The sequence below is a fragment of the Colletotrichum siamense genome (assembly GCF_013390195.1).
Source record: "Colletotrichum siamense strain Cg363 chromosome Unknown KSG_Cg363_contig10, whole genome shotgun sequence".
In the NCBI taxonomy this organism is placed as follows: Eukaryota; Fungi; Ascomycota; class Sordariomycetes; order Glomerellales; family Glomerellaceae; genus Colletotrichum; species Colletotrichum siamense.
This window is the reverse complement of record NW_023501023.1, coordinates 1,575,822-1,598,865: the sequence shown is the minus strand read 5'-3', so window position 1 is coordinate 1,598,865 and position 23,044 is coordinate 1,575,822. Positions and strand designations below refer to the sequence as shown.

General features: G+C 54.4%; 8 protein-coding genes across 8 annotated transcripts; 3 read left to right on the top strand and 5 right to left on the bottom strand.

Annotated features, from left to right (window-relative positions):
• Positions 1-693: 693 nt before the first annotated feature.
• On the bottom strand, positions 694-3,839 carry ppk32 (Protein kinase domain-containing protein ppk32; the record flags this gene model as incomplete). The annotated part of the gene is made up of 3 exons (XM_036646179.1): positions 694-2,267; positions 2,326-3,169; positions 3,237-3,839. The coding sequence occupies 3 exons, from the start codon at positions 3,837-3,839 to the stop codon at positions 694-696; spliced, it is 3,021 nt and encodes a 1,006-aa protein (XP_036488992.1).
• Positions 3,840-4,817: 978 nt separating this feature from the next.
• On the top strand, positions 4,818-6,127 carry BAT2-0 (Branched-chain-amino-acid aminotransferase, cytosolic; the record flags this gene model as incomplete). Its single annotated transcript, XM_036646178.1, has 2 exons — positions 4,818-5,055; positions 5,112-6,127. 2 exons carry the CDS (start codon positions 4,818-4,820, stop codon positions 6,125-6,127), a joined length of 1,254 nt encoding a protein of 417 aa, XP_036488807.1.
• Positions 6,128-6,818: 691 nt separating this feature from the next.
• CGCS363_v014328 (uncharacterized protein) lies at positions 6,819-7,320 on the bottom strand (the record flags this gene model as incomplete). Its single annotated transcript, XM_036646177.1, has 2 exons — positions 6,819-6,894; positions 7,064-7,320. The coding sequence occupies 2 exons, from the start codon at positions 7,318-7,320 to the stop codon at positions 6,819-6,821; spliced, it is 333 nt and encodes a 110-aa protein (XP_036488440.1).
• Positions 7,321-8,023: 703 nt separating this feature from the next.
• Positions 8,024-13,065, bottom strand: DNA2 (DNA replication ATP-dependent helicase/nuclease DNA2; the record flags this gene model as incomplete). Its single annotated transcript, XM_036646176.1, has 5 exons — positions 8,024-10,810; positions 10,953-11,357; positions 11,411-11,500; positions 11,552-12,952; positions 13,018-13,065. 5 exons carry the CDS (start codon positions 13,063-13,065, stop codon positions 8,024-8,026), a joined length of 4,731 nt encoding a protein of 1,576 aa, XP_036488813.1.
• Positions 13,066-13,972: 907 nt separating this feature from the next.
• CGCS363_v014326 (uncharacterized protein) lies at positions 13,973-15,271 on the top strand (the record flags this gene model as incomplete). Its single annotated transcript, XM_036646175.1, has 1 exon — positions 13,973-15,271. One exon carries the CDS (start codon positions 13,973-13,975, stop codon positions 15,269-15,271), a length of 1,299 nt encoding a protein of 432 aa, XP_036488725.1.
• Positions 15,272-15,500: 229 nt separating this feature from the next.
• Positions 15,501-17,333, bottom strand: CGCS363_v014325 (uncharacterized protein; the record flags this gene model as incomplete). Its single annotated transcript, XM_036646174.1, has 1 exon — positions 15,501-17,333. One exon carries the CDS (start codon positions 17,331-17,333, stop codon positions 15,501-15,503), a length of 1,833 nt encoding a protein of 610 aa, XP_036488820.1.
• A 1,055-nt stretch (positions 17,334-18,388) lies between these two features.
• On the top strand, positions 18,389-20,104 carry cypX-2 (Cytochrome P450 monooxygenase cypX; the record flags this gene model as incomplete). The annotated part of the gene is made up of 3 exons (XM_036646173.1): positions 18,389-18,711; positions 18,769-19,913; positions 19,968-20,104. The coding sequence occupies 3 exons, from the start codon at positions 18,389-18,391 to the stop codon at positions 20,102-20,104; spliced, it is 1,605 nt and encodes a 534-aa protein (XP_036488816.1).
• Positions 20,105-20,186: 82 nt separating this feature from the next.
• Positions 20,187-21,625, bottom strand: CGCS363_v014323 (Uncharacterized protein; the record flags this gene model as incomplete). The annotated part of the gene is made up of 2 exons (XM_036646172.1): positions 20,187-20,589; positions 20,646-21,625. The coding sequence occupies 2 exons, from the start codon at positions 21,623-21,625 to the stop codon at positions 20,187-20,189; spliced, it is 1,383 nt and encodes a 460-aa protein (XP_036489020.1).
• Between the last annotated feature and the right edge of the window lie 1,419 nt (positions 21,626-23,044).

Here is a 23,044-nt window from a genome sequence, read left to right as displayed (position 1 = left end):
CACTTCGCCCCCTCATGAAACATATCCGTTCTCTTCCCAAACACCCGTGTAATCTATCAATGTGATAACAAAACCACCCTTCCAATAGCCTGCCGGGATCCCAAAGGTTGCCCAAACTGTTTCCGGCAGACTTGACGGGTTTCTATTTCAGAGAGAGTGAGAGAGAGAGGGTGAAAGGACTCTTTTTTTTCAAAACCCACCGTCTTGGCCCTACCTTCCTCCTTGGCGGACCATCACCGACGCGCCCTTTTTTTTCCTTTTTTTTTTTTTTTTTTTTTTTTTTTTTTTTTCTCTTCGTCATGTGCTACACCAGTACTTGCTCTCAGTCCACAAGTCTCATCGAATCTTGACTTTGCGGGGTGGTCGGCCCACCAAACATGCCCTGAACACTAATGTTGTACACTCCGGCGCTATCGCTTCATCTGCGACTTCATGAGTCGTACTGTCTCTTATCTCTACGTTGTGAATTTCGCAGTTGAAACTATCCGCTCAACTCTGCCTGTCAACTGTGCAATTGTCAAGCCTCAAGATTCAGTTTGCATCATATTGCATTTCATCTCAGACCGTTCGGGAACCCCGCGCAGTCAATAGGCGCCCCAGAAACCGGAACTCTAGAAGGAAATGTGTGTGTATCATGTAAACAACACTGGGATGCCCAGACTGACCACATTCTGCCGCTTTTTCAAGTGCCCGCTAAATGAGACTTTCGTACTTATCCAATCCGCTCTTTGGCTGCTGCGACTGTTGTTGTTGCTGCTGCTGCTGAAAGCCGGACATGCTGTTCATGCTCATGTTGTTCATCATGCTGTTCATGTTGCCGCCCGACGCCATTCCCATACTGCCCATGTTCATTCCAGGCCGCGACCCCATAGTGTTCATGTTGTTCATACCGCTCATAGTGCTCATCGACTGTTGACCCATCATGCCCATGCCGGTGTTAGTTGCAGGCTTGTTGAATGCACTCATGCCTGATTGTGTCGGCGTGTGACTGGGCGGCGGTGGTAGGCTAAACCCGGATGAGCCGGATGAGCCCATTGAATTCTTGCCTGGCGGTGGTGGCAAGGAAAATGAAGAGGACTGCGACAAGCCCGGCCTCTGCCCGCCAAGCGACAAGTTGGACATGGATGAGTTAATTCCGCCAAAAGCGGAGCTCGGAGGTGGCGACATGGAATTTCCGGCCGAGAAGCCCGGAGTTGACGCCGCCGACGACGACGACCATGGGTTGGAAGTTGCAGTGGCCGCTGTAGACCAGTTGATTGAAGAACTTGTCTGAGTTTGTGGTTGTGCTGGTGTTTGAGCTGTTGGTTGCAGAGGCTTTGAGAACTGAGTCGATGTCGGAGTCATAGCTTGGAACCCACCCAAGTCAGGCGTCACAGTACGGAAACCTGGCGCTGGCTTTGACGCTCCCAATTGCGACGTTGACGGCGCATTTGTTTGGGTCGGACTCGGAGTTGACCATGAGAACGCCGGAGCATTCGGAGTTGCGGATCTGGATCCGCCAACGGGCGAGGTAACTCTGGCTGGCGCAGGCGCATCGTCCCAGCTAGGGAAGGCTTCCGACGTAGATGTTCGTGTTGCTTTGCCTTTGACTAGACTCTCGAAATCGTCATCTGTGCCACCGTTGGATTGATCAAACCCAGTTCCGCTCACGCCGCCGAAGCCCAGGAAGTCGTCATTCGGAGCAGCTGTGCTGCTGCCGTTGGTTCCGGATAGCTCTTGCAGCTTCTTGGTTTGCTCATCCTCAACTCGTCTGGATAGCTTCTTAATAAGGTCCATGAAGGTCTGGAATTGCTTTAGATTAAGCAAAGGCCCAAGACTCATATGCCACAAAATTGGGAGAATGTCCATTGCTACGAAGTCAGCATCGGCAGCCTCGCCCACAACATGCAAGACGCTCAGAGCCGCCATCATTACAGCAGGCTCCTTTGTCTTGATGGCCTTGACCAAGGGGACAATCTTCTCTTGCATGGTGTATTTGTCCAACATGCTCGATGATGCAGAGGGCTTCTTCTTCGCACCGAAGGCATCAAGACCGTCATCTTGGCCATCCGGTGTTCCGCCGCATAGCACAACGAAAGCTTGGCAACCCCGCACCTTAATGGCAAGACTGCTGGTCTTACTAAAGACCGCCGCAATCACGGGGAAGAGCTCGTTCTTGATGGTGCTAAAGTCAAGGACTGGTAGAATAGAGGGGAGTCCTCTCAGAGCAGCGTCAACAACAGCGGGAGTTGGCGCTTCAATTGCTGCGTACACCACAGGTAATATATCTTCACAGGAGTTAGCTGACGTCCATAATTAAGGGAGGTTCTACCCGGAAATCTTTACCGTCCGTAAACTCCTTGCCGTTACAGTTGTTGCAGATAGTTGACATGTGCTCCAGGACAACCATCAAACCGGCGTCTTTGGTGGGGTCTCTCTCTGGTGCTTGATCCTTCTTCGGAGGAGGAGCAAACGTGTCCTTGAGGCTTGGTCGAACCTTCTCCGCAAATACTCGTCTCGCTGATGGCAGCAAGTCGACGATGGTGAAGACATTCTGAAGAATTAGGGCGATGAGATCCTTGTCCTTCATTTCTTCAAGAAGCGCGGGCATTAACTTCTTCTCCATGACCGTCTTTGGGAAGGACGGCAGAACCTTGACGAGTCCGCGCATGAACTGAGCCTTTTCATTGGGTGTCTTTGCCGGGAAAGCATCGAGGAAGCGAATTGTGGACACAAGCACGTTGTTGAAGTATTCGCTCTCTTGAAATTCCCTGGCTGTCAACCGTTGAGCCGGCCGACGGGTGATAAGGCGTGGCAGGACGTGAGTTGACAACTCTTTTGGTAACGGTCGAGATGATAAGAACTGGTTCGAAGTAGATGGAACCGTTGATGAGGAGGTAAATGTCCTCTTATAAGTAGATAGACTGCCATGGGCTTCGATGGGTGACTTGTGTGGTGAGTTATACAGAGACACAGCCAGAAGACCCAACGAGAACATATCGGCAAAAGTTGTAAAGTTGTTATCAAGAACGAAATCAGGAGAAGTGTAGTCGAGGTTCAACTGCACAAAGCGAGGCAGTCGAGGGTCCGGGTTGAGTATCTCCGAGAGGCTGATGGGTTGGAATGATGTCGGCTTGTTTGACCCCTCGGAAGGGCCGCAAAAGGCCAAACCGCTGATTTTCCAATCCGACTGTTCCGGGTTAGCTGAGATCAGTACGATGAATGCCTTTGCTATGAGCTGGCAGGGGTTGACTAACCTTGGAATTCACAAGAATCGCATCTGGAGTAAGGTTTCCATGGACTAAACCCGCATTCTCATGCAGGAACTCCAGAGCTTTGCTGATCTGGAGCAGTCCCTTCTGTATTTCCAATTCGTCAATCTCCAATTCGCGCCGGCGGCGCACGCCGTCCGAGTCTTCCGTGACATATCGACTCGACCGACCGCCTACCCCACCACTTCGCTCCTGGTCGTCCTTGTCTTGCAACAAGCTCGCCAGCGAAGCCGTGACAGCTTCCGTGACGAATTGCAGCCCGCCACCCCTCGTCTCCTCCACGGGCTCAACGAGCTCGAGGATGCTCGGGTGGCGCAGCTTAGCCAAGCTTGATGCCTCCTTCTTCAGCCTCTCTACGACCTCTTCCGTCGCCCGCTTGAAAGCCGACGCGCCGGAACGGCCCAAGCTATTGCCATGACTGTCGAGGCCTTTCTTGTCGAAGACGAATACGCTGTAGGGCTTCCCGGTCGACTTCTTCTTGCAGTCATAAATCTTCCAGGGGCCGGCGGTGGACGTCTGGGTGGAAGAGATGGAGTAGTTCGCAGTAATATTTGTCGATGATATCGACTTGAGCGCCGAGGAGAACATAATGGCGTGTCTGGGAGTTCGTTCGTTAGGAAATCGTTCGTCTTGGTCGTCGTCAAGGCGGAGGAGACAGGGCTCGAGGAGACTCGATCGTCATGACGGACAGGGTACGAATTGGGCGTGTTTGCGCCAAGCTGGGACCCGGCTGTCAACTTCTCGCGCGCGCGCAGGAGGAGGTGGCCTCTTTGTCTTGGACGGTGACGCAGGGCGAGGGCTGTCGTCGCAATTCCGGCTATATCGTTGGAATTCAATCGAGGCTCGATTGTGCGTCGATTCGAAATTCAAAGACAGGTGGTTGCGCAATTTGGCAAGTTGGCTCAAGCTGATGTTCAGCCGCGTCGACTTCCACGTCGCTGATAGGCAAGAGCGTCCCAAATGCAATCAGCAAGATATCCATGTTTTAGCGATGATCCCACATAAGGTAGGTAGGTACTACGGCAGGCACCCCTGCAGCTCTGGGTTGGTGCTGTCACAGTGTGGTCTGCCCACTTTTGCTGGTCGCAGCTTAGGTGCCCCCAAACTCCTTAGGGGGGGTTAAAACTGTCAATGAAGCCACCAGAGGGGGTGGCTAGGGGGCCAATTATAGCTACCTCACCTTATGGGGGCTGACCTAAGCTTGCAGTCGCAGCACTGGACCTGAAGCTGCAGCGCGACGGGTCCGGCTCCGGGGACCCTGAATGATTGACGATGGAAAGCGACGGCTTTGCAACAGACCCAAGTCCGATAACGCTCCGATGGGCCTTCTGACTCCTCCGCCTCCACGCTATCTTCAAATTGCGCCCGACTCTCTGCTTTTACCACGCTCTGGATTGGTCAATTGGTTCCGCCGTTGACCGCAATTGACATATTCCAGCTTTGTTTTCTAGAAAGAGTCACTGTCTTTTGTCTATTTAACTGCTTTGTCCCGCGCAATCTCTTTGGTTATACAAACTCAAAAACTCCTGTTTTTTTCTTGTATACCCACAAACAGCCGTCGCCATGATGCGACAACTTTTCCCGCGCGCCTCCCGCGCCGCCGGTGTCCTCAGATTATCACAGACTTCCCCCAGACTAGCAGCTGCGGCATGGCAGTCAACAAGACTCTACAGCGTCAAGCCCGAGGCCGCTTCCGCGGCCAAGCCCGTCGGCATCGACGCCTCCAAGCTCACCATTGAGAAGACCAAGAACCCGGGAACGCTGGGCAAGCCGGAGGAGCTCGTCTTCGGCCGCAAGTTCACTGGTCAGACCATCTGTGACGCCTTATGATAGACCGCAATTGCTGACCGCGTGCCGCAGACCACATGCTCACCATCGAGTGGAACCAAGAAACGGGATGGCTCGACCCCAAGATCGTCCCCTACCAGAACCTCTCTCTCGACCCCGCGACCTGCGTCTTCCACTACGCTTTCGAGTGTTTCGAGGGCATGAAGGCTTACAAGGATAAGAGCGGTCAGATCAGACTCTTCCGCCCTGACAAGAACATGGCCCGCCTCAACAAGTCCGCCGCCCGTATCGCTCTGCCCACCTTCGAGCCTACCACCATGATCGAGCTCATCTCCAAGTTCGCCAACCTCGAGAAGGACTTCATCCCGGATCAGAGGGGCTACTCGCTGTACCTGCGCCCGACCATGATCGGTACCCAAAAGACCCTCGGCGTTGGTCCTCCGGGCTCTGCCCTGCTCTACGTCATCGCATCCCCCGTTGGCCCCTACTACCCCACCGGCTTCAAGGCCGTTTCTCTTGAGGCCACCGACTACGCCGTCCGCGCCTGGCCCGGCGGTGTCGGCGACAAGAAGCTCGGCGCCAACTACGCTCCCTGCATTGTTCCCCAGCTCGAGGCTGCCAGCCGCGGTCACCAGCAGAACCTGTGGCTCTTCGGCGAGGAGGAGTACGTCACCGAGGTCGGCACCATGAACATGTTCGCCGCCATCAAGAACAAGGAGACCGGCCAGAAGGAGCTCGTCACCGCGCCCCTCGACGGCACCATCCTCGAGGGTGTCACCCGTGACTCCGTTCTTGCTCTTGCCCGCGAGAGGCTCGTGCCCGAGGGCTGGATGGTTTCTGAGCGCAAGTACACCATGAAGGAGCTCGAGGAGGCGTCCAACGAGGGACGTCTCATCGAGGCCTTTGGTGCTGGAACCGCTGCCATTGTCAGCCCCATCCGCACCATTGCCTGGAAGGGCAAGTCCATCAACTGCGGCCTGACTGAGGCCGAGGAGTCTGGCGAGATTGCCCTGAGAATGAAGGGCTGGATGGAGGCCAGACAGTACGGTGATGAGGAGCACGAGTGGAGCTATGTTGCTCCCGCGTAAGCATTGGCCAGCAATGAATTGTAGATTTGTACATATCCAAAAAGGAAAGCGTGTGCAATAGAACCTGAGAAGCTTCAAACGTTATTTGTCATTCGGTAGTGATTTGTTCCACTTGACATAGGTCCTGGCAAAGTGAGGCAGTCTGTCGAGATCGAACACGGCCTTAACGCTGCTAAGAGCAGTTGAATGCCCATACTTGGCCAGTCCAGAGCCGCAGGAGTGGTTTAACCAGCACCGACAATGAGTCAACGTAGGTGGAAGCTCCGTTGAGCTTCGACGTCATTGGAAGACAGAGATATGGCTGCCGCCTCATCAACTCGACTCATGAACGACCATAAATGAGATCTAAGCATTCGGCAGCGCGCGAAAGTCTTCGTAGAGATGTAAAAAAAGGAAACTAGTTCAAGGTCGGTCATATACACTTTTTGTCGGAAACAAGAGACTTTCGCCTGTACGGTAGACGAAGCTTCATTGTTCCGCCAAATTCTCTCCTGTCTTGGTCTTTCCCCTCTCCTCTCCAATCCTCGCGGCTCGGGTTCTTTGCTTCCGTCACGCCATTTCTCTCCTTTCTATAGTTCTCTTCCCCTTCGCTGGGCCAAGAGCTTTTTTGGCTTCCAAAGTCAAAACAGAAAAAAGTTCGGGTTTCGTCGAATATGTGTAATTTGTGCGCGTTGTTACATGAATCCGCTCCTCACTTCTCGGGGTCCGGCAGGATGCCCTCCTTTTCTAATCTCCTTCTGGCCTCCTCGAGGGCCCACGTGTCGAGCCTATCGTTCAATCAACGTTAGCCACGGTCGATATCGAAATTGCCTCAATGCTGGCGATTGTATGCGAAGCCCGTCGGCGTAGCTTTGCAACAGGAAAAGAGCCCGATATTGGGTATCTCGTGGTGTATGCCGCCTTTCTTCGAGGTGCGGGGGGACGAGCTGCACTCACGAGGTATCAGGCTTGAAGGCGAGAACAACGCCGGTGGCGATGATGCCTCCGCAGAAGAGGGTGTAGAAGGGAAGCTCCCAGCCCTCCTTTTCGTACTTCTCACCGGGCTTGACGCCCCAGAGCCAGCCGGACGGGGGATCGAAGTCGGAGCCGCCACCGGCACGGCGGGCGGTCACGGAGAAGGCCCTCGTGGAAGGAGCGGTGGTCTTGATGGCGCGGGCGGCGCGGATGGCCGCGGTCGGACGAATCGCCGGCATCGTCGGGGTCTTTCGTTTGCGTCTCGAGGGGGCGAGCGTCCCGATTGACGTGTTTCGGTGATGGGTTGGGCGGGGTTTGAGAGGAGAGATTTCGCGGGCGCGGTGGGCGGAGTTTGCGTCGTTGCTCACACAGGTGAGGGAGGTTGTTGGACTGGAGTTGGATTCTCGGGTCCACGTCGGGATGGTTAGTCAGCAAAAGTCACGTGTGAACGATCGAGATACCGACTCCACCCGACCAGTTACGGAAATGGCACTCCGAAGAGTACAAGACGGTTACCTCTTTTGTTGAGGAACAGGAAGATCTCTAAAAAGTGACGAAAGCGATTCGGGAGTTGTGCGACACGTGTTGCTTAGATCCGGAGTTGTGTCGGCAGGTTGCGTCTGAGGCAGAGTTTCCAAGACCTGCGCTGCATCGCTGATTGATTGGTCTTCGCAGAGCCGAAGATGCGACAACTCCCTCGGCCTCGGTATGTACACCGGACCCCGTCTTACCCAAAAATCGTCTCCCCTTTCTATTTCTCGTATCACTAGAGGGCACAAACAGCTGCGATGACAAAGATTTACGCGGAGGTACCTGATACCTGCAATAGCCTATGAAATGCTACGCGTCGCCAATAATGACACCCAACGCCTTACATCTCGTAATCCTAAAGTTATCATTGGATCCCAATACCAATGCCGTTTACTCCAATCCATGCATATCTCAGTAACCGCCGTTTGTCATGTCATTCAGAATATCCCTGAGAATGACTTTATCCTTCATAAGCACTTTCTCTCCAATCCTTGCCCTCTTTGGCTCAGGTCGCCGGTTCTCCTTATCGACACCCAATCCCAACTTCGGGATCTTTCTTGGACTGATGCCCTTTCTTGGGCTCGTACTCTTCTTCGTCTTCAGAGGCGAGACGCCGCTGGCGGTCAGCTGTGTCGGCGTATCGTCAAAAAAGTGATTCTCCAAAGCATCGGCAGGTAGGTCGTAAATCCAGTCTCTCTCCTCCATCAAACTGATGAACTTGCTGAGCATCTCTTCTTTTCCGCTGCCCTTCAACGTGCTCTTACTTCCGACGACGAGAAGCTTGGTTTTGGCGCGAGTGAAGGCCACGTTGATGCGGCGCCAGTCCTTCAGCAAGTCGCCGATGCTGCAGCTATCGTTGCTGCGGACGAGGGACAGAATGACGACGTCCTTATCCCTGCCTTGGAATCGATCTGCAGTGTGCATTTCCACGCCGACATGGGCGCGAAGACCATGCTTGAGCAAGGAAAGTTGTGAACGATAGTGTGTCATGACTCCGATCTCTCCATCAGGCACTCCGACGGTGAGTAGACCCTCAACTAGTTGCGTAACTATGCGTGCCTCGGCCGGGTTGACAATTCGATTTCCTTTCGCCTCCTCACGGGTCAGGGGCTGAAGCGTGTCGGTGTTGACAAACTTCACCCGGGTTTCACCATCAAGCAGGTCACGAAGCCAGCAGCAGCTTTGCGCCATGGATGTGCAAAATGACTTCGGAGTGCCTGGGCGAAGTATGGTCGATGAGTCGTAGTGAAGCTGTTTCAGCGCGCTCATGTTTGGCACGTCAAGCTTCTTGAATCGTAGCTGCTCCGTGCCGCATCGCAAGCGCCCCTTGTAAATGAGGGTGTTGCTAAGGGTCATGATGTCTTCGCACATACGATACTGGTGTTCCAGATTGACCACCGAGTCGGGGTGTGTATCTGAGAGAAGCTTGAACAAGCTGACATCAAGACCGCCTTCGCGTGCCTCCTCATTTTGGACGAGAGGCGGAAGCTGATTGTGATCTCCAACAAGGACGAAAGTCTTTGCCATTCGGATCGGCCCAAGACAGATGGGTAGCGTGATCTGAGATGCTTCGTCAACTATGCAGTAGTCGAATGTCCGTTCGTTGAAGAGCGGATGTCCAATACCGAGGCAGGTCGTTGCGACAATTGGCGTGTCGTGCCATGCTGCCTTGATTTCATCGAAAGAGTTCATCGGTTGGCCGGCCAGAATCGCAAACTGCTGCACATCGGGGTGGACTTTGGCGGGGGCGCCGAGACGCAGGATCGGCGTTTTGTCGTCCTTGAGCTTGAGAAGAATGTTGTCGACAGCGGTATGAGTGTACGAGGTGAGCAGCACACTCTTTCCCTGGGATGTGAGGGCTCGGATGATGTGAGCAATCGTCGTTGTTTTGCCTGTACCAGGCATGCCGAGCACCAACGCATAGTCTTGAGCACTCATGACTTTTTCAATTGCCTTGCGTTGATCCACATTCAGGGACTCTTGGTCAGCGATAGTATACTGCGTGGGTGCTGACTTGAATCTCGGCGGAATAAGGTCGACAACAAGCCGGCGGATTTCTCGAGAGCCGAAAACACCTTCCGCCATGGTTTGTACGAGGTTGTTTCGCACGACCGCCATGCCGTTGCTGAATTCGTCTTTGTCAAGTCGATAGCGGATGGGTGCTTGCTGGATCTTTCCCTGGGCGTCGTCTTGGGTGGAGCCTTCAGGGACAACCTCCATGATACTGGCAAAGACTTGGTTGTTGGATTCGTCAAAGCCCGGTTGACGGATTCGCGCGTTGTGCAGCCGTCGATCGACGGCCACGCTAATTCTCTGCTTGCGGACAGCGGTAACGTAGCCCAGCGCAAGCGCAAAATGTCCCTGTTCATCGGAGACGACGATGGGCTCACCTACGGCAAGCTGAGACTCCAGGAAAGAATGGCCAGGGCTTGGCACTCGCTTGATGAAGGTGTAGTTAAAACGGTTGATCTTTGAAGTTCCCTGGTCTTCAGACCATGAGCCTTCCTCAATGATGACATCCGAGAAACATCTTCCCACCTTCTCTCGCTCCTGACTGACCATCGTCCACAACTCTCTCTTCAGCTTCTGCGTCTCCTTCTCCTCCTTCGTCAAGAGATTCTCCCATTTGAGAAAGAAATTCTGATGCTTGGGTGTAAGATGTTTCACTACCTCGTCGAACTGCACATCCATTCCGCTTGTTTCTCCGTCACCGTCATCTGCAAGCTTGTGATAGATGAAGCACGGAGCCTTGGCGTAGCATTTTCCGCACATGTTCTTACTCCTTTTCATCGGCGGCAGCTGAACACTGCGTTCTCGAATATGACATGCTAGCTGGTTTCTTTGCATAATCATGTGCCGTAGTTCGTGACGAATGGTAGGAATGCGCATCGTCTGGGATGTCTCCATATAGTAAAGGATACCATAGACGATTTCTAGATCATAGCGGTCTGATAGGAGCAAGTTGTACAGAGCTGTTTGCGCCATGTGGTTGGCGTTAGCATGCTTGCCAGTCTTGACCTCGAATGGTACGGTCAAGGTCTTGAGATCTTTGCCGTCTTTCATCGTGACTTGAACAGTCGCATCGATGTTTCCTTTCAGGCCGTACATGGGTGACCAGACATGCTCCTCAACATCAAGCAGCTTGCTGACACACATGTTGGCTTTTTTGCCATTGCGATCCTGTACGACAGCATCGAGCTACTCTCTGTTAGCGACTAAGGCAAGAACCATCTGAGAACGAATCACTTGCCTTGGGCTGAGAGGAGACAAAGGCCGAAGCCCAACAACTCAACTCAGTCATCTTGGACTGCAGGTGCTCCCTGGCAATACTCGTGCTGACCTTGATCTTGTACAGGTCCTCTACATGTTTCTCGATGACTTTGTCGATAATTGTGCTGAGGAACCGGAGATCCCACTTGTTCGCCATCAGGGCTTCTTGGAAGATCTCGTGGAGCATGGTGCCGTAGACGAGAGGAGCAGTTGCTTCACTAGTGGCTTTGACGCGGTCTTGCAAGACAGCCCGCCGCATGCAACTAAAAGAATCGGCGACTACTGTTGCGGAGACCAGTTGATCGGGGTGCAATACCAGAATGTTTTGGGAATCATCAATGATGCATCGCCCATCAGCAGAAAAGTCGCCAATGACGTGTACGTATGCTTTGGGGTGTGCTGGTGTCTCGAACCAGTCTCCCCGGAGGTGTATTGTCCTCATGGTCTTGCTGTTATCCTTTTGCACGATCAGAATCTAGAGTCAAGTTAGCAAACGTTGCAACTCAACAGCAGCTGGATATAGCCTACTTTTTCCATTCTGGACCGATCACGATCGTCTGTGTACTCGCTTTCTAGGACATTGGTCACCAGATATCGCTGAATGGCTTTGGGTTTTGTCTACCTTCATCTTAGTATTTGCTACCGGGGTAGCCGTTGGTTGGGACGTACAGCAGTTGTGGATGGGGCGTGGGATTGCTGGGCGGTCTGTGTCGCAGCGAGTTCTGCAGCGTCGAAATCGAAGTCTCCACCGAAGTCATCTCCAAAGACGTCGTCCGGGTCGTTATCCAAAGGAGCCGGTAAGGGTCTCGGCGCGGAGGCAGGCTTTGCCGATGTTGCAGATTGAGACGCCAGGTGTATCTCTGCAGTTTCCATGATCCCTTCCGCGGCCTCGAAAATGTCTTCATCCAAGTCATCAAACTCGTCATCCATCGCGGCGATGTCCTGCTTGGCTGCTTGAACTGGCAGGGGCACCGGGGTAGTCTGCGTCGGCTCTTGCTGGGGATTGGAAAGACTCATACCGGCCTCTAGTTCCAAGAAAGTGTCGTCGTCGAACTCGTCAAAGTCATCGTCGCCATAGTCGGACTCGGCAGCTGGAGCAGCGGTCTTTTTATCTAAGCCCAGATCCTTTGCTACAGCTGCATTAGAGCTTTTGCCCGGGGGCGGCAGGTTCGGAATCCTGGTTGGTCTCGGCGTTGGTGAGGACGGCGGCCTTCGCATTGTATCCGTCTTTCTCTTCTTAGGAGATGGTGTCTCGAAATCATGCTCGGGCAGCGGCTCAGGCGCCTCTTGTGGCGGGCTGTCCTCTTGAATGCTCCCGGTGACGGTGTCCAGCAACGCCGTGACTAGAGAGTTCTTGGAGCTGTCTGTCGTCTCCCGTGTCAACGTGCTGGTTAATGAAGGCGCATCTCCACGGTCTACTCTTCTCCTCTTTGGCCAATTGAGGCCGCAGCTTATGGCTCTCCGCAGATTAGCATCGCCACCGGCGGGGGCTGGTGCAGTCTTGAGGTTGCGCGGAGAAGAGGAGAACATTAGGTGAGCCAAGGCGGGGTTCGAGACGCCGAGGGGAGTGACGTTGCCGTTGCTACTAAGAGAGAATCGATCCCAAAGCTCCAGGGTTGGGTCGGCATGCGGCGATTTGAGGGCCTCGCTGAGCTTCTTGACGTTCACTGCCGGCGTTGTGGGTTGGTCGTGGGCAGGGGACGACACTGGTGAAGAACTCCTGGCACGCTTCCGGCCTTTCCTTTGCAACATCGGGGAGAGGGCGGCAGCATAGGTGCGGTCATCTTTGTTTCGTTCATTGTCCCATAGTATCCGTTCGCCTGGCGAAGTTTGGGTCTCTTTCTTGGGTACATTCGTCTCCATCAGATCTCGCCAGCTCAACTTTGTTGACGGAGTGACGGAGAGGTGGTCGCCGGTCGCATCATTTTCTTGGTCGTTATGTGTTTTATCGGCAGACTGGAATTGGAATTGGTTCAGCTTGTTCTTGGTCTTATCGGATACGGGGGCGAGAGGTCGCGACGTGGTTTGAGCAGTGATGGGGTTGCTTTTCGAGCGTTGCCATGAGCGGTTCTGAGGCAGGGTCAGCCAGCAGAAACGGAACGGGTGGAGGGGTACCTCAAGTTGGGAAGACATACCTTTGGCCCTGGACCAACATGCTCCGAGTATGACTTCTTGAGAGGCATCTCGGCGATATTGGGTCAATGTCCAAAGAAACTATCACGGGAGTGCTTTGGGGTATTCCAACCAAGTCGAAGCAGGGGTCATGGAGGAAGATGGACTAAGGTGGGTGAGCGGGAGACTAGAATAAAGTGGTTGTCCCTCGACGCGCTCTGTCGCGTCTCCTCGAGACCGCGGCGGCTTTGCACAGGGGACGCGCCGCTGCACGTTCGCGGTAATTTGTGGGGCTTTAGGTACATAATATCGCCCCTGCACACTCAGGAATGCAAGTCACCGCGCACTTGCTCCCCGCAAGTATTCGTAATTGTTCGCGTCTTGTTCCTTGCTGCTTATGTGTTGCAGGAGGAAAGCACTGGCTAGCGATTGGTATCCATCAGATGAGCTGCAGGGTGTTGGTTTCCCCGAGCAACGATGCACGATGGCTACTCAGGTGCCTTACACAGGTACCTTAGGTACAGAGCACATGCTCATGAGACTGTTCAGTCGGGCTCAACTACAATCAAATCGCAAAGTCAAGTGTTGAAGTGAGATGTCCAAATGGCTATTAGGAAGCATTGCGACATTGCAAGGTCACGTATCTGCCCTCGAACTCTCAGTGGTTTCCAGCAGACCCGACCCAACCTCGACTCAATTCCACATGGAGAAACGCTCTGCCGAATGGCCGGGGCGTCCGGGATCTCCACCCCGCCAATGAGACAGACCCACTAGAGCTCTGCCTCTCGTAGCTCCGTCACTCCACGACGACGTCAGGACTTTCAAGCTGCAAGTCCACGCTCGACTCACAACCACTGGACCCTGGAACTCCGACTTTCACCACACCAGAACATCTTCTCTGCCGGTCTTCCAACAGATCACTGGTTTTCAACGTCCGGGACATTAAGCCCTGGCGTTGAGCTCCCATCGGCCGGCAGCATGGCTCTCTCCGTCTCGCTGGACAAGGACATGTTCGACTCTCTCATCAAAAACCTGCCTCCGGCCGAGTACCACATCCCGCCTCCTGAATTCACAATATGGCAGCGCTTGATGGCCCAGAAACCTGAGCAGCATGTCGAAAAGATTGGGTACATGCTCAATGGCTCGGCCGCGGGCATGGGAAGGCAACCAACCCAAACAGAGGTTGACGCCCTTTGCGAGATCACTTACAAAGAAGGCCGCACATTGTCCTATATCTTGCCATTGGCTTTCCTATTCGGCGGTGTCGCCGCCTGGAAATCGCGCGGAACCTTCAAATTTCCCTTTTATCAACCGAAGTTCGTCAAACTCGACCCGGAAGTATTTCCCAGCAGCAATTTCCCCTACGTCAAGGGCCCACCGGCCAGGATTCTCTGGCATAACCTTCGCTTCGTGACCTATGGCATGACCTCCGCCATCTTTGCTGCTCCGCTGCTCGGCTCATATGCTACCTCAGTCGCCATCGGCACGGTCGCCCGCGACGACCGCCTCGAGAACTTCCGCAAGGACATGAAGCCCGACAGGCTGATATCCCTGACTGCTGATCAGATGCCCCTTAAGAGCCTTCAGTCACAGCGGTTCAAAATTAGCAGGACTATCACTGAATTGCAACGCACGATCGAGTCAAGACAACATCAATTGACGCTGAATCAATCCGACAAGAACAAGGAAAACTTCACCAAAGAAATTGAGTATGCGACCACCAGAATCAAGACCTTGGAGGATACGTTGAAGCAAATCGACGAAGCGATCGCCCGGAAGAGCGACAACCAGAGTTCTCAGAGCTACGATGACCAGTCACCAACCCAGGGCTACCCGGCCATCAGCTCATCCGACTCTACCGCGTACCAAGAGTCTCAAGACAACGTTCGCCCAGAGTACGACACACCACGAGAAACTCCAGTCACTCAGAGCGGATGGGGTCAGCAAAGTTCATCCTCGCAGTCAGGCTGGGGGAACTCCGAATCGGACGGCTGGGATGATGCGTCGCCGGTGGCTCCGGCCTCGAGATCTGTGCCGGAATCGTCTTCCGGCGGCTCTGCTTGGGATCGCCTGCGCCGGGCAAACCAGCGACCGCAGGCGCCCTCTGGCAACACTTGGAGCGGCTCACAAGGCCAGCAGGGTCAACAGGGCCGGCAGGGCCAGTCTGGAGAATCCGGAACTTCTGAGAAGGATAAGGCTCAGAGGGAGTTTGACGAGATGCTTGAGCGGGAGCGCCGAGCAGATGACCAGAGCAGTGGCAGGGGCAGCCGCTGGTGATGTGTATGAGTATTCTCTAAGGTGTAACCAACGCTGGCGGATATTTGGAAGAAAAGATCACCTCACAGTTCAAACTGTATTTATGGTTCATATAGGATGACACGCATGAAATGCAACTCAGTAACTATTCATATCATGACTACCACTCTAACGCTATGCTCTCATGTTCTAAATTTTTCTCTATTCCGATCAATGTTGTGATGTCCTCCCCCTCCGATCCAATTTCATCTCAGAAAGTGAAGTGTGTGGGACGCCAGAAGCTCTTGTCCCAGCGGTGCCACGCGGCTGTCTTGGGTGTCTGTTTGGTATACCAGCCACTGTACTGCGGTGCGTCAATCTCATCCCCAAAGCGTTGAACAAGCCGGGGCATGAAAGTGCTCATGGAGACACCAGGATGCAGCAGCCCATCGCCCGTCTCCGCGAAGCTGAACTGCGACTCCCTCGCCTTCCAGCCTCGCTTTTCCGCCGCTGTGGCGACCGCAGACGGCACCACATCATCCGCCTCGCCGTTGAACGCAGTAGAAAATTCCGCCACGGCGCCCGCCAGCCCGACGTAGAACGAGTCTGAGACGTCAGACGCCTTGGCAAGGGAGAAGATGCGCGAGCTCGACGCCCGCGACGCTCCTTTGAAGGGCATGACGTGGAAGCGGTAGTTGGGCCGGTAGTAGTCCCTCGTCGAGTTCTCGTGCCACACGCAGCGGTTTCCCCTGAAGTGGTTGCATCCGACCCCGTTCAGGCTCAGCGGGCGACTGCTAGTCCCCCTGAGCGGATCGGGAAACGGGGTGCCGGACCAGCAGGGCAGCGCCGCGGAGTGGTAGTACGACTTGGTCCAGCGGAAGTCAAAGATCTTGAGCGCTTCGATTTCCGCGCTGCCTGCGACGAAGCGGTCTGAGCCGTACGTGATGAGCGACGAGACGGCCTCAAACGGCTGGTACATATCGCGGTAGAGCGCGTCGAAGGGCGACGGCGTGCGGATGTCCATGAGGCGGCAGGTGCCGTCGTCCCAGGCGCTCAGGAGGAGGTTCGTGTGACCGCTGGGGCCCGGATTGACGGGTTGAATGGCGCGGACGGTGAGTCTCTTGTCTGGGTCGAGGCCACGAGATTGCAGGAGGTCGGGGTTCTTTGAAGCTACTTCTGGTGTGAAGCCTGTAGGGGTGACGGTGAGATAGCGGATCGGGTCCGAGGAGCCTGAGAGGGCGCACACAATGGTGTCATTGTTCATCGCCTTGGCGGCGTGGATGAACTGTGTTCTGGCGGTACCTGACATGTCGAAGGTCAGGGAGTCCAGAGGGGTTGCGTCCCCCGTGTTATCTGTGTTCAGGGGGAACAAGCTGATAGTTGCCCTGTTGCCAGCGACCACTGATGACTGGTTGGGCAGAGTATCGATGGAGCCGATGGAGGTCCATGTGGTGAGCTCCAGGCCGCCAGTGGGTTTGGGTATCTTGAAGTGTGAGAGAGTCTTGCCTGCACTACCCGGCGCGGCTGAGACGAGAGACAAATCACCGTTTGCCCTTCCGACGAGCAGGCCCAGCTTCCCGTCGGGCTCAGTGAGATGGATGGCCGTAACGTCGCCAACACCAGCCTCGTATCCGTTGGCCTTGCCCTCCATACGGAACCAAGCATCAGACTCGCCGCGGGAGTTGAGTGGCCTGAAGCGGCCGACGATGTCCTCGCCGGCGCCCCATGATACGAGCTCCCAACTCTTGTCGAATGTCAGACGAGCGTCGATGATGGGGTGGAAGGGGCGAGCGGCATTGCTGAACCCGGTGAAGAAGTTGCCCTCTGGTCGGTGAGAGTCCGTGTAAGCGATGGACTGGAAAGCCTTCGTGTCCCACGCCCTCGCCTGGCGGGTCAGGGTGTTGGCCAGCTCGTTCCATCTTGGGTGCTGGCCGAGAGGAAGGGAGAGGAGAGGGAAGCAGGTCCTGACGAAGGTGCGCCAGCCATCTTCTGAGAGGAGATGGTGGAGATGTTTACAGGATGAGGCGAGCCTGGCGATGTCGCGGGCTGTTCTGAGGTGAGAAACAATCTCCAAGACGATGTCGTCTGGGAGTTGGTCAAACATGTTTCTTTTTGGGTCTTGCGAGGTATGTTTGAGAAGTCAATCTATTTGTCTGACGGTTGGTTTTTGTGGCATGAGGGGAAGTGAGGTGAAGATATGAGAAACATGAAAAGTGGATGAGATAAGAGTTGGGTGAGTGGGAAAATGCTGTGATACTGACGGTGATGAGTGCGGTGGGTGTGATGATGGCTGGAATAGGTAAAGGTGAGAAAGCGGTTTGAAAACTCTGCTAACTACTGTGGGAAGTGTGATGCAACCTGTGAGACGCCTTGTTCCGTGTACCCGTTCGGAGCCCGTGCCAAGCCTTCCAAATTCCAACCTTGAGCAATCCTTTGAAGGTGGAAGTTGAGTCTCAATACTTTCGATGAGTCGAAAGAGTCACCATTGACTAAGTAGTGAGTTGCAGCCTAGGATGGACTGTTTGGTGGATGCCTGCTTCTATGCGTCAATGACAAAATGCCGTTTAGATGCATACCGAGTTTTGGTCGGTGTGCACGTACATGCGAAATCCTTCCCATGAGACGTATTTCCCCCGTTTTCTTTCCTCGTCAAGCTAGATAGATGTTCATACTACTGTGCATTCGTTTGTAATTGGCGAGACTCTCATCTCTAGTTTCCGGTATAGCTCGTCTACTCTGGTCGATTATTCGCGGAATTCTGGTTGCTCCAAACAGTGACTTTCCCGCCACTAACATGGCCCGTGACCCTGAGACGCAGGTGCCGACCCCGCTGTTAGTGCACCTCGGCTTCAACTCAGATCAACTCAAAGATAAGACCTGAGAGGTCGAGCGAGATAAGAGTATCAACACCACCTTCATGACTCGGCCCTAATAGAAGGCGATAACGTTCTATTCCATGGATTCCGTCGTTCACTCCGCTCAACGCTAGTAATAAGAGATTCATCGTGTTTTACATTCTTGAAACCGCTCCTTGCTCAGTCAGGTCGATGACCGCAACCACTTACAAACCCCTGTCGATTATTTGACCAGTCACTTCGAGAGTGTGAATCACTGAGTCGTCGTCTTGGCATAATTCACATAGCGGTATTGCATTTCAATATGGGATTCAACTTGATTCCCATCGCCGTTGGGGCGGTGGTGGTCTGGCTGGTCTACCACTTCGTCGCCTATCCAATCTTCCTCTCACCCCTGGCCAAGATACCGGTACCTCATTGGTCATGTCACGTCTCACCTCTCTGGATTCTTCTCGCAAGGAAGAACAACTTCCAAAACAGATCGCTCCATAAAGCACATCTCCAGTATGGCCCCGTGGTTCGAATTGGTCCAAACGAGCTCAGTGTCGACGGGTACGATGCCATCAAAACAGTCTACCAAGGGGGATTTGAGAAGGACCAGTGGTACTCTATATTCGACAACTATGGGTGAGTAAACTTTGTATGCTTTCCATATGCATGGCACTCGCTGACATTGAAGTGAAGAGTACCCAACATGTTCTCAACCCTGGAGTCAAAGGCCCACTCTCTACGCAAGCGTATGGTGTCAAATGCCTACTCAAAATCCTTCATCCAAGCCTCGCCAGCTGCCAAAGCACAAGCACGCAAGCTTCTCTTCGGTCGTCTCCTACCCCTGTTATCTGAATCGTCAGCCGGTCCTGAGCCTCAGGGCATCGAGGTGTTCTCGACCTTCCTCGCTTCTACAATGGACTTTATTACAGCATACATATTTGGCTTACGCAACAGCACTGATTTCCTCAGAGACAAGTCCTACAGAGACCACTGGCTGCAGCTGTATCTCGTACGCGCGAGCTTCGGGTTCTGGCCGCAGGAGATGCCACAGTTGACGGAATTCTTGGGTCGGTTCGGATCGATGCTGAAGCCGTATCCTGCTTGGGTCGATGATGCGAATGCTGAGTTGCGGGAGTGGAACACGAAGTTATGCGAGAAGACGTACAATGCTATTAACGGATCAGAAGTCGCGGAGAAGCAAGACCCCGCAGATGAACCCGTCGTGTTCCAGGCCATGGAGGCCGGAATTGAGAAGGAACGTCGAGTCAACGGGAAAGAGTCTCTGCTCTACTCAACAGCCATACTCAAGAAGGACCTGTCAATGGCATCCGAGTTGTTTGACCAGCTTTTGGCGGGCCAAGAGACGGCTGGCATCGCACTCACATACTTGGCTTGGCATTTGTCCAAATCTCCGGATTTGCAGCAGCAGTTGAGACAGGAACTTTTGACTTTGGAACCTCCCTTAACTATGCCAGCCGATGGATCTCTGCCAGGCAACCTTCCGGACCCAAAATCTGTTGATGCATTACCACTCCTGAATGCCATGGTCATGGAGACGCTCCGTCTGAATGCCCCGATCCCAGGTCCCGAGCCACGACGAACGCCTCAACCGTCTTGCCAACTCGGAGAGTTCCATGTCCCTGGAGGCGTCCGCGTCGCTGCTCTTGGCTACACCCTTCATCGGAATGAGACGGTGTTCCCGGAATCTGAAGTGTGGAACCACACTCGCTGGCTTGAGTCGGAGACCAACGAAGAACAGCGCCGCGAGATGAGTCGTTACTTTTGGGCTTTCGGGAGTGGGGGTAGGATGTGCGTCGGGTCGAACTTTGCAATGAATGGTGAGGTCAAGGAAATCTGTTGCATGACAACACGCTTGCTGACTTGCGTCACAGAGATGAAGCTTATTGCAGCAGCCATTTGGTCGAATTTCATAACATATATTGTCGATGACACAGACATCGAACAGGACGACACCTACACCGCACGTCCGATAGCAGAGCGGCTGATGCTGAGATTTGAGCGCGTATAGGACAGTCAAATTTCTGGTCATAATTCAAAATCGTGGGATATCCTCCATATCTTACCAACGCCGCATCCATCCTTGAAAGATTCTAGAATCCGTCAACTTGCGTTCCAATGCCCTTTTCCTTAGCCAGTTCAACTAAATGCATGCCCACCGCCAAGTCCATAAGCCCCAAGCCCACGCTCTTGTAGATGACCGTTCCATCTCTCAACCAGCGCGCCAACGCGTCCTCTTTCTTGTGTTTCTCCGTTGACCTCTGACTCGAGCTTCGGCGGTGGAGGAAGTAAGGACCCTTGCTGCTTGTCGTCGATTCTTTGCTCAGAGATGATCGCGAATCGCCATCGGAGCTTGTGAAAGCAGACTTGATGGACGGCGTACCGGAGAAGTCGAGCTTGTCGAGTTCCGAAGGGGCAATGCTTGCCGTCTCACTTTCCACCTCGGCATCGTCTGCCTCTTCTCGCATGCGCCGGAGCATAATCAGCTCACCCAATCTGTAAGCCCACGTCAGCAATTTCTCACCTCTCGAACAATATCCGGGTGAACTCACTCTACAAGCTGCGTCGGCTGCAACCCGGCGGCAATAACCTCACCAGCCTCTTTGAGCGCACCATCCAGCGTGTCAACCACAATGACACCCCCTTCAGGAGCATGCTTGTGAAAATGCCAATGCGCCTTCTCATGCTTCGTAGCCATCTGCAACAGCCCGACTGGCAACTCCCTCATCTGCGGCGTGTAGCTCCCAATGGCCGCAATCAACCTGCCCTTCCGCCTTCCCTCGTGGCTCGTCAGCACCTCCGCCTCGAAGAGATCCTCCGTGGACGGCGTACAGCAGTACACCACATCCGCCTCCCGGATCTGGTCCCTCTGCAGCCGCGCAAACTCCCCATACCCGGGCGTGAGGATGCTGAACGTCGTCTCCGCCCACCCCTCGCGCTCTTTGATGTGCGCCGGCACGTGGTAGAACTGCTTGAGGAACACGCGCGCCTGGTCCGAGAAGCGGCGGTTGATGATGTTGACGTGCTTGATGGTCGCGCCCCTGATGAGCAGGGCCAGCCGGACGTGCCAGTAGGCCTGCAGCCCGACGCCGAAGCACGTCACCGTCTTCACCTGTCCGCGGCGCGCGAGCAGACACGTCGAGGACAGGGCGGTGCGGAAGGCCGTGAGCGTCTTTGCGTGGAGGAAGCCGACGGGCTGGCCCTCGGGCGAGAGGAGGGTCACGGCGCCGGTTGGGGTGATGGCTGGCTTTGCCGGGTCCGCGGCGGCTTTGGCGGAGGAGAGGGTGACGACTTTGCAGCCCATGCCTTGGGGCCCTACGGAGGGCATGTACAGCGTGGTGGCGCCGGTTTTGAGGTTCTCGGTCGAGAGACGGTCCGGCTGGTGGTAGGTGCCATCTTCGATGTTTGTCGCGTTGGTTGAGTACTCGTGGAGGGCGTGTGAGATTACTTTTCTAAAGGATTCGAACTCGTCCGTCGTGAGGTCGGCCAGGATCGCCTTGATCTGGTCGTCGGTGAGGACCGTCAACACCATGGCGCGGGTTTGGTCGAGGTGGCTGCTGTCGATATCAAACCTTGAAACTCAGTTGACTCGGTTATGATATTGGGCGCAGAGGAGGGGTTATCAACTGAGTTTGACGAACTCGATGTGGGTGAGTATTTTGGTTTAGAGCGGGGTTGTTCCCTTTCTTCTGACTCGGGGTTAAACCTCTGCGGCCGGCGGCCGGGGCTAATGTTATGGTATATACGGAATTTGGAAGGGGGTTTCTTGGCATTCTACTTGACTATCACTGCCGTAAGTCACATCAGTCTACCGGCCAATCCGCGGTTGAATGCCAGGCGCGAGGGTTCGCGATGCACGAGTTCGGCGTTATGATGTAATGGCGGGTGAAGCAAGCCCTACTTACACCCGCAGATCTGGTTCCGATCAGTTGGTGCTGACTGGCGACCCGTTGATCTCCACTTGCGCCGCTGCAAAGGGGCCGCTATCTCCGGATCCCGTGGACTTTCACGCGGTTCTATTTAGTCCGGCTGTGGCGCAGAAAATGGCTGGTTAATGTGAGAGAGAGGGAACGGACAAGACATTGCCTACGAGCGGATCTTTGGGCCGATATCACGGAGCTTGCTTGGCTTGCTTTACCGACCCGACGCCGTGGCAACCCCCGGACACGGGAGGGGCAAACCGGCCGGGGCCCAGCTCCCGCCCCTCGCGAATCCGGAAGTCTCCCAGCGCAGCGGCGGGGTCTACGTAGGTTGGATGTCATGAACAGACCGTCGGCCATACATTCAGTCCGAAATTTCAGGCTGCATCGACGAGGATACGAGAACGAAGGAGCATGTTTGCCCGATTCCAGGCATCTGGATAGCGGACAGACCTGGATGGCTGTGCATCAAAAGAGGCTTTGAGCAGAGTCCACGTAATAGCCCGGGACGCGTGTATCCCCTCCGCTGAACCCGCACGATGGGAAAAACACAAAATACAGCTGCCTAGAGTCGCAAGTATTAAAAGCCTCAAGGTCGAGGCAGCGGTGCTGAGTGGCGATGGCAATGAATCGCAAAGAAAGTCAGTTCAACACCTTTTGTCGTGTTGCTCCTCGGGTTTCAAAAGCACCAGTGCTCGGCCTCTCTTCAAAGACGTTATCGTGTTCTCTGTATCCTTGGCAGAGATTACTCAGGATCGAAAAGAAAAATACCCACCGCATCTGAAGGCGCAACCATTCGCTAAGTGGTCCCGCGACGCGGCTATATTAATCAATCAAACAAAGCCAACTCAATCGCGAACAAGTGGGAGAAAGACGATACAGGATCGACCGTGCTTGGCCCGGGCCCGGAAAGTGTCAGGACGTTGTTTCATAAACCTCTCACACATCCCATCTTCGCCCCGGTTCAAGGGTCAAAGCCTGGCGAAACGTCCAGGGGATCGGACTGAACAGCTACTTTACCTACCCAAAGT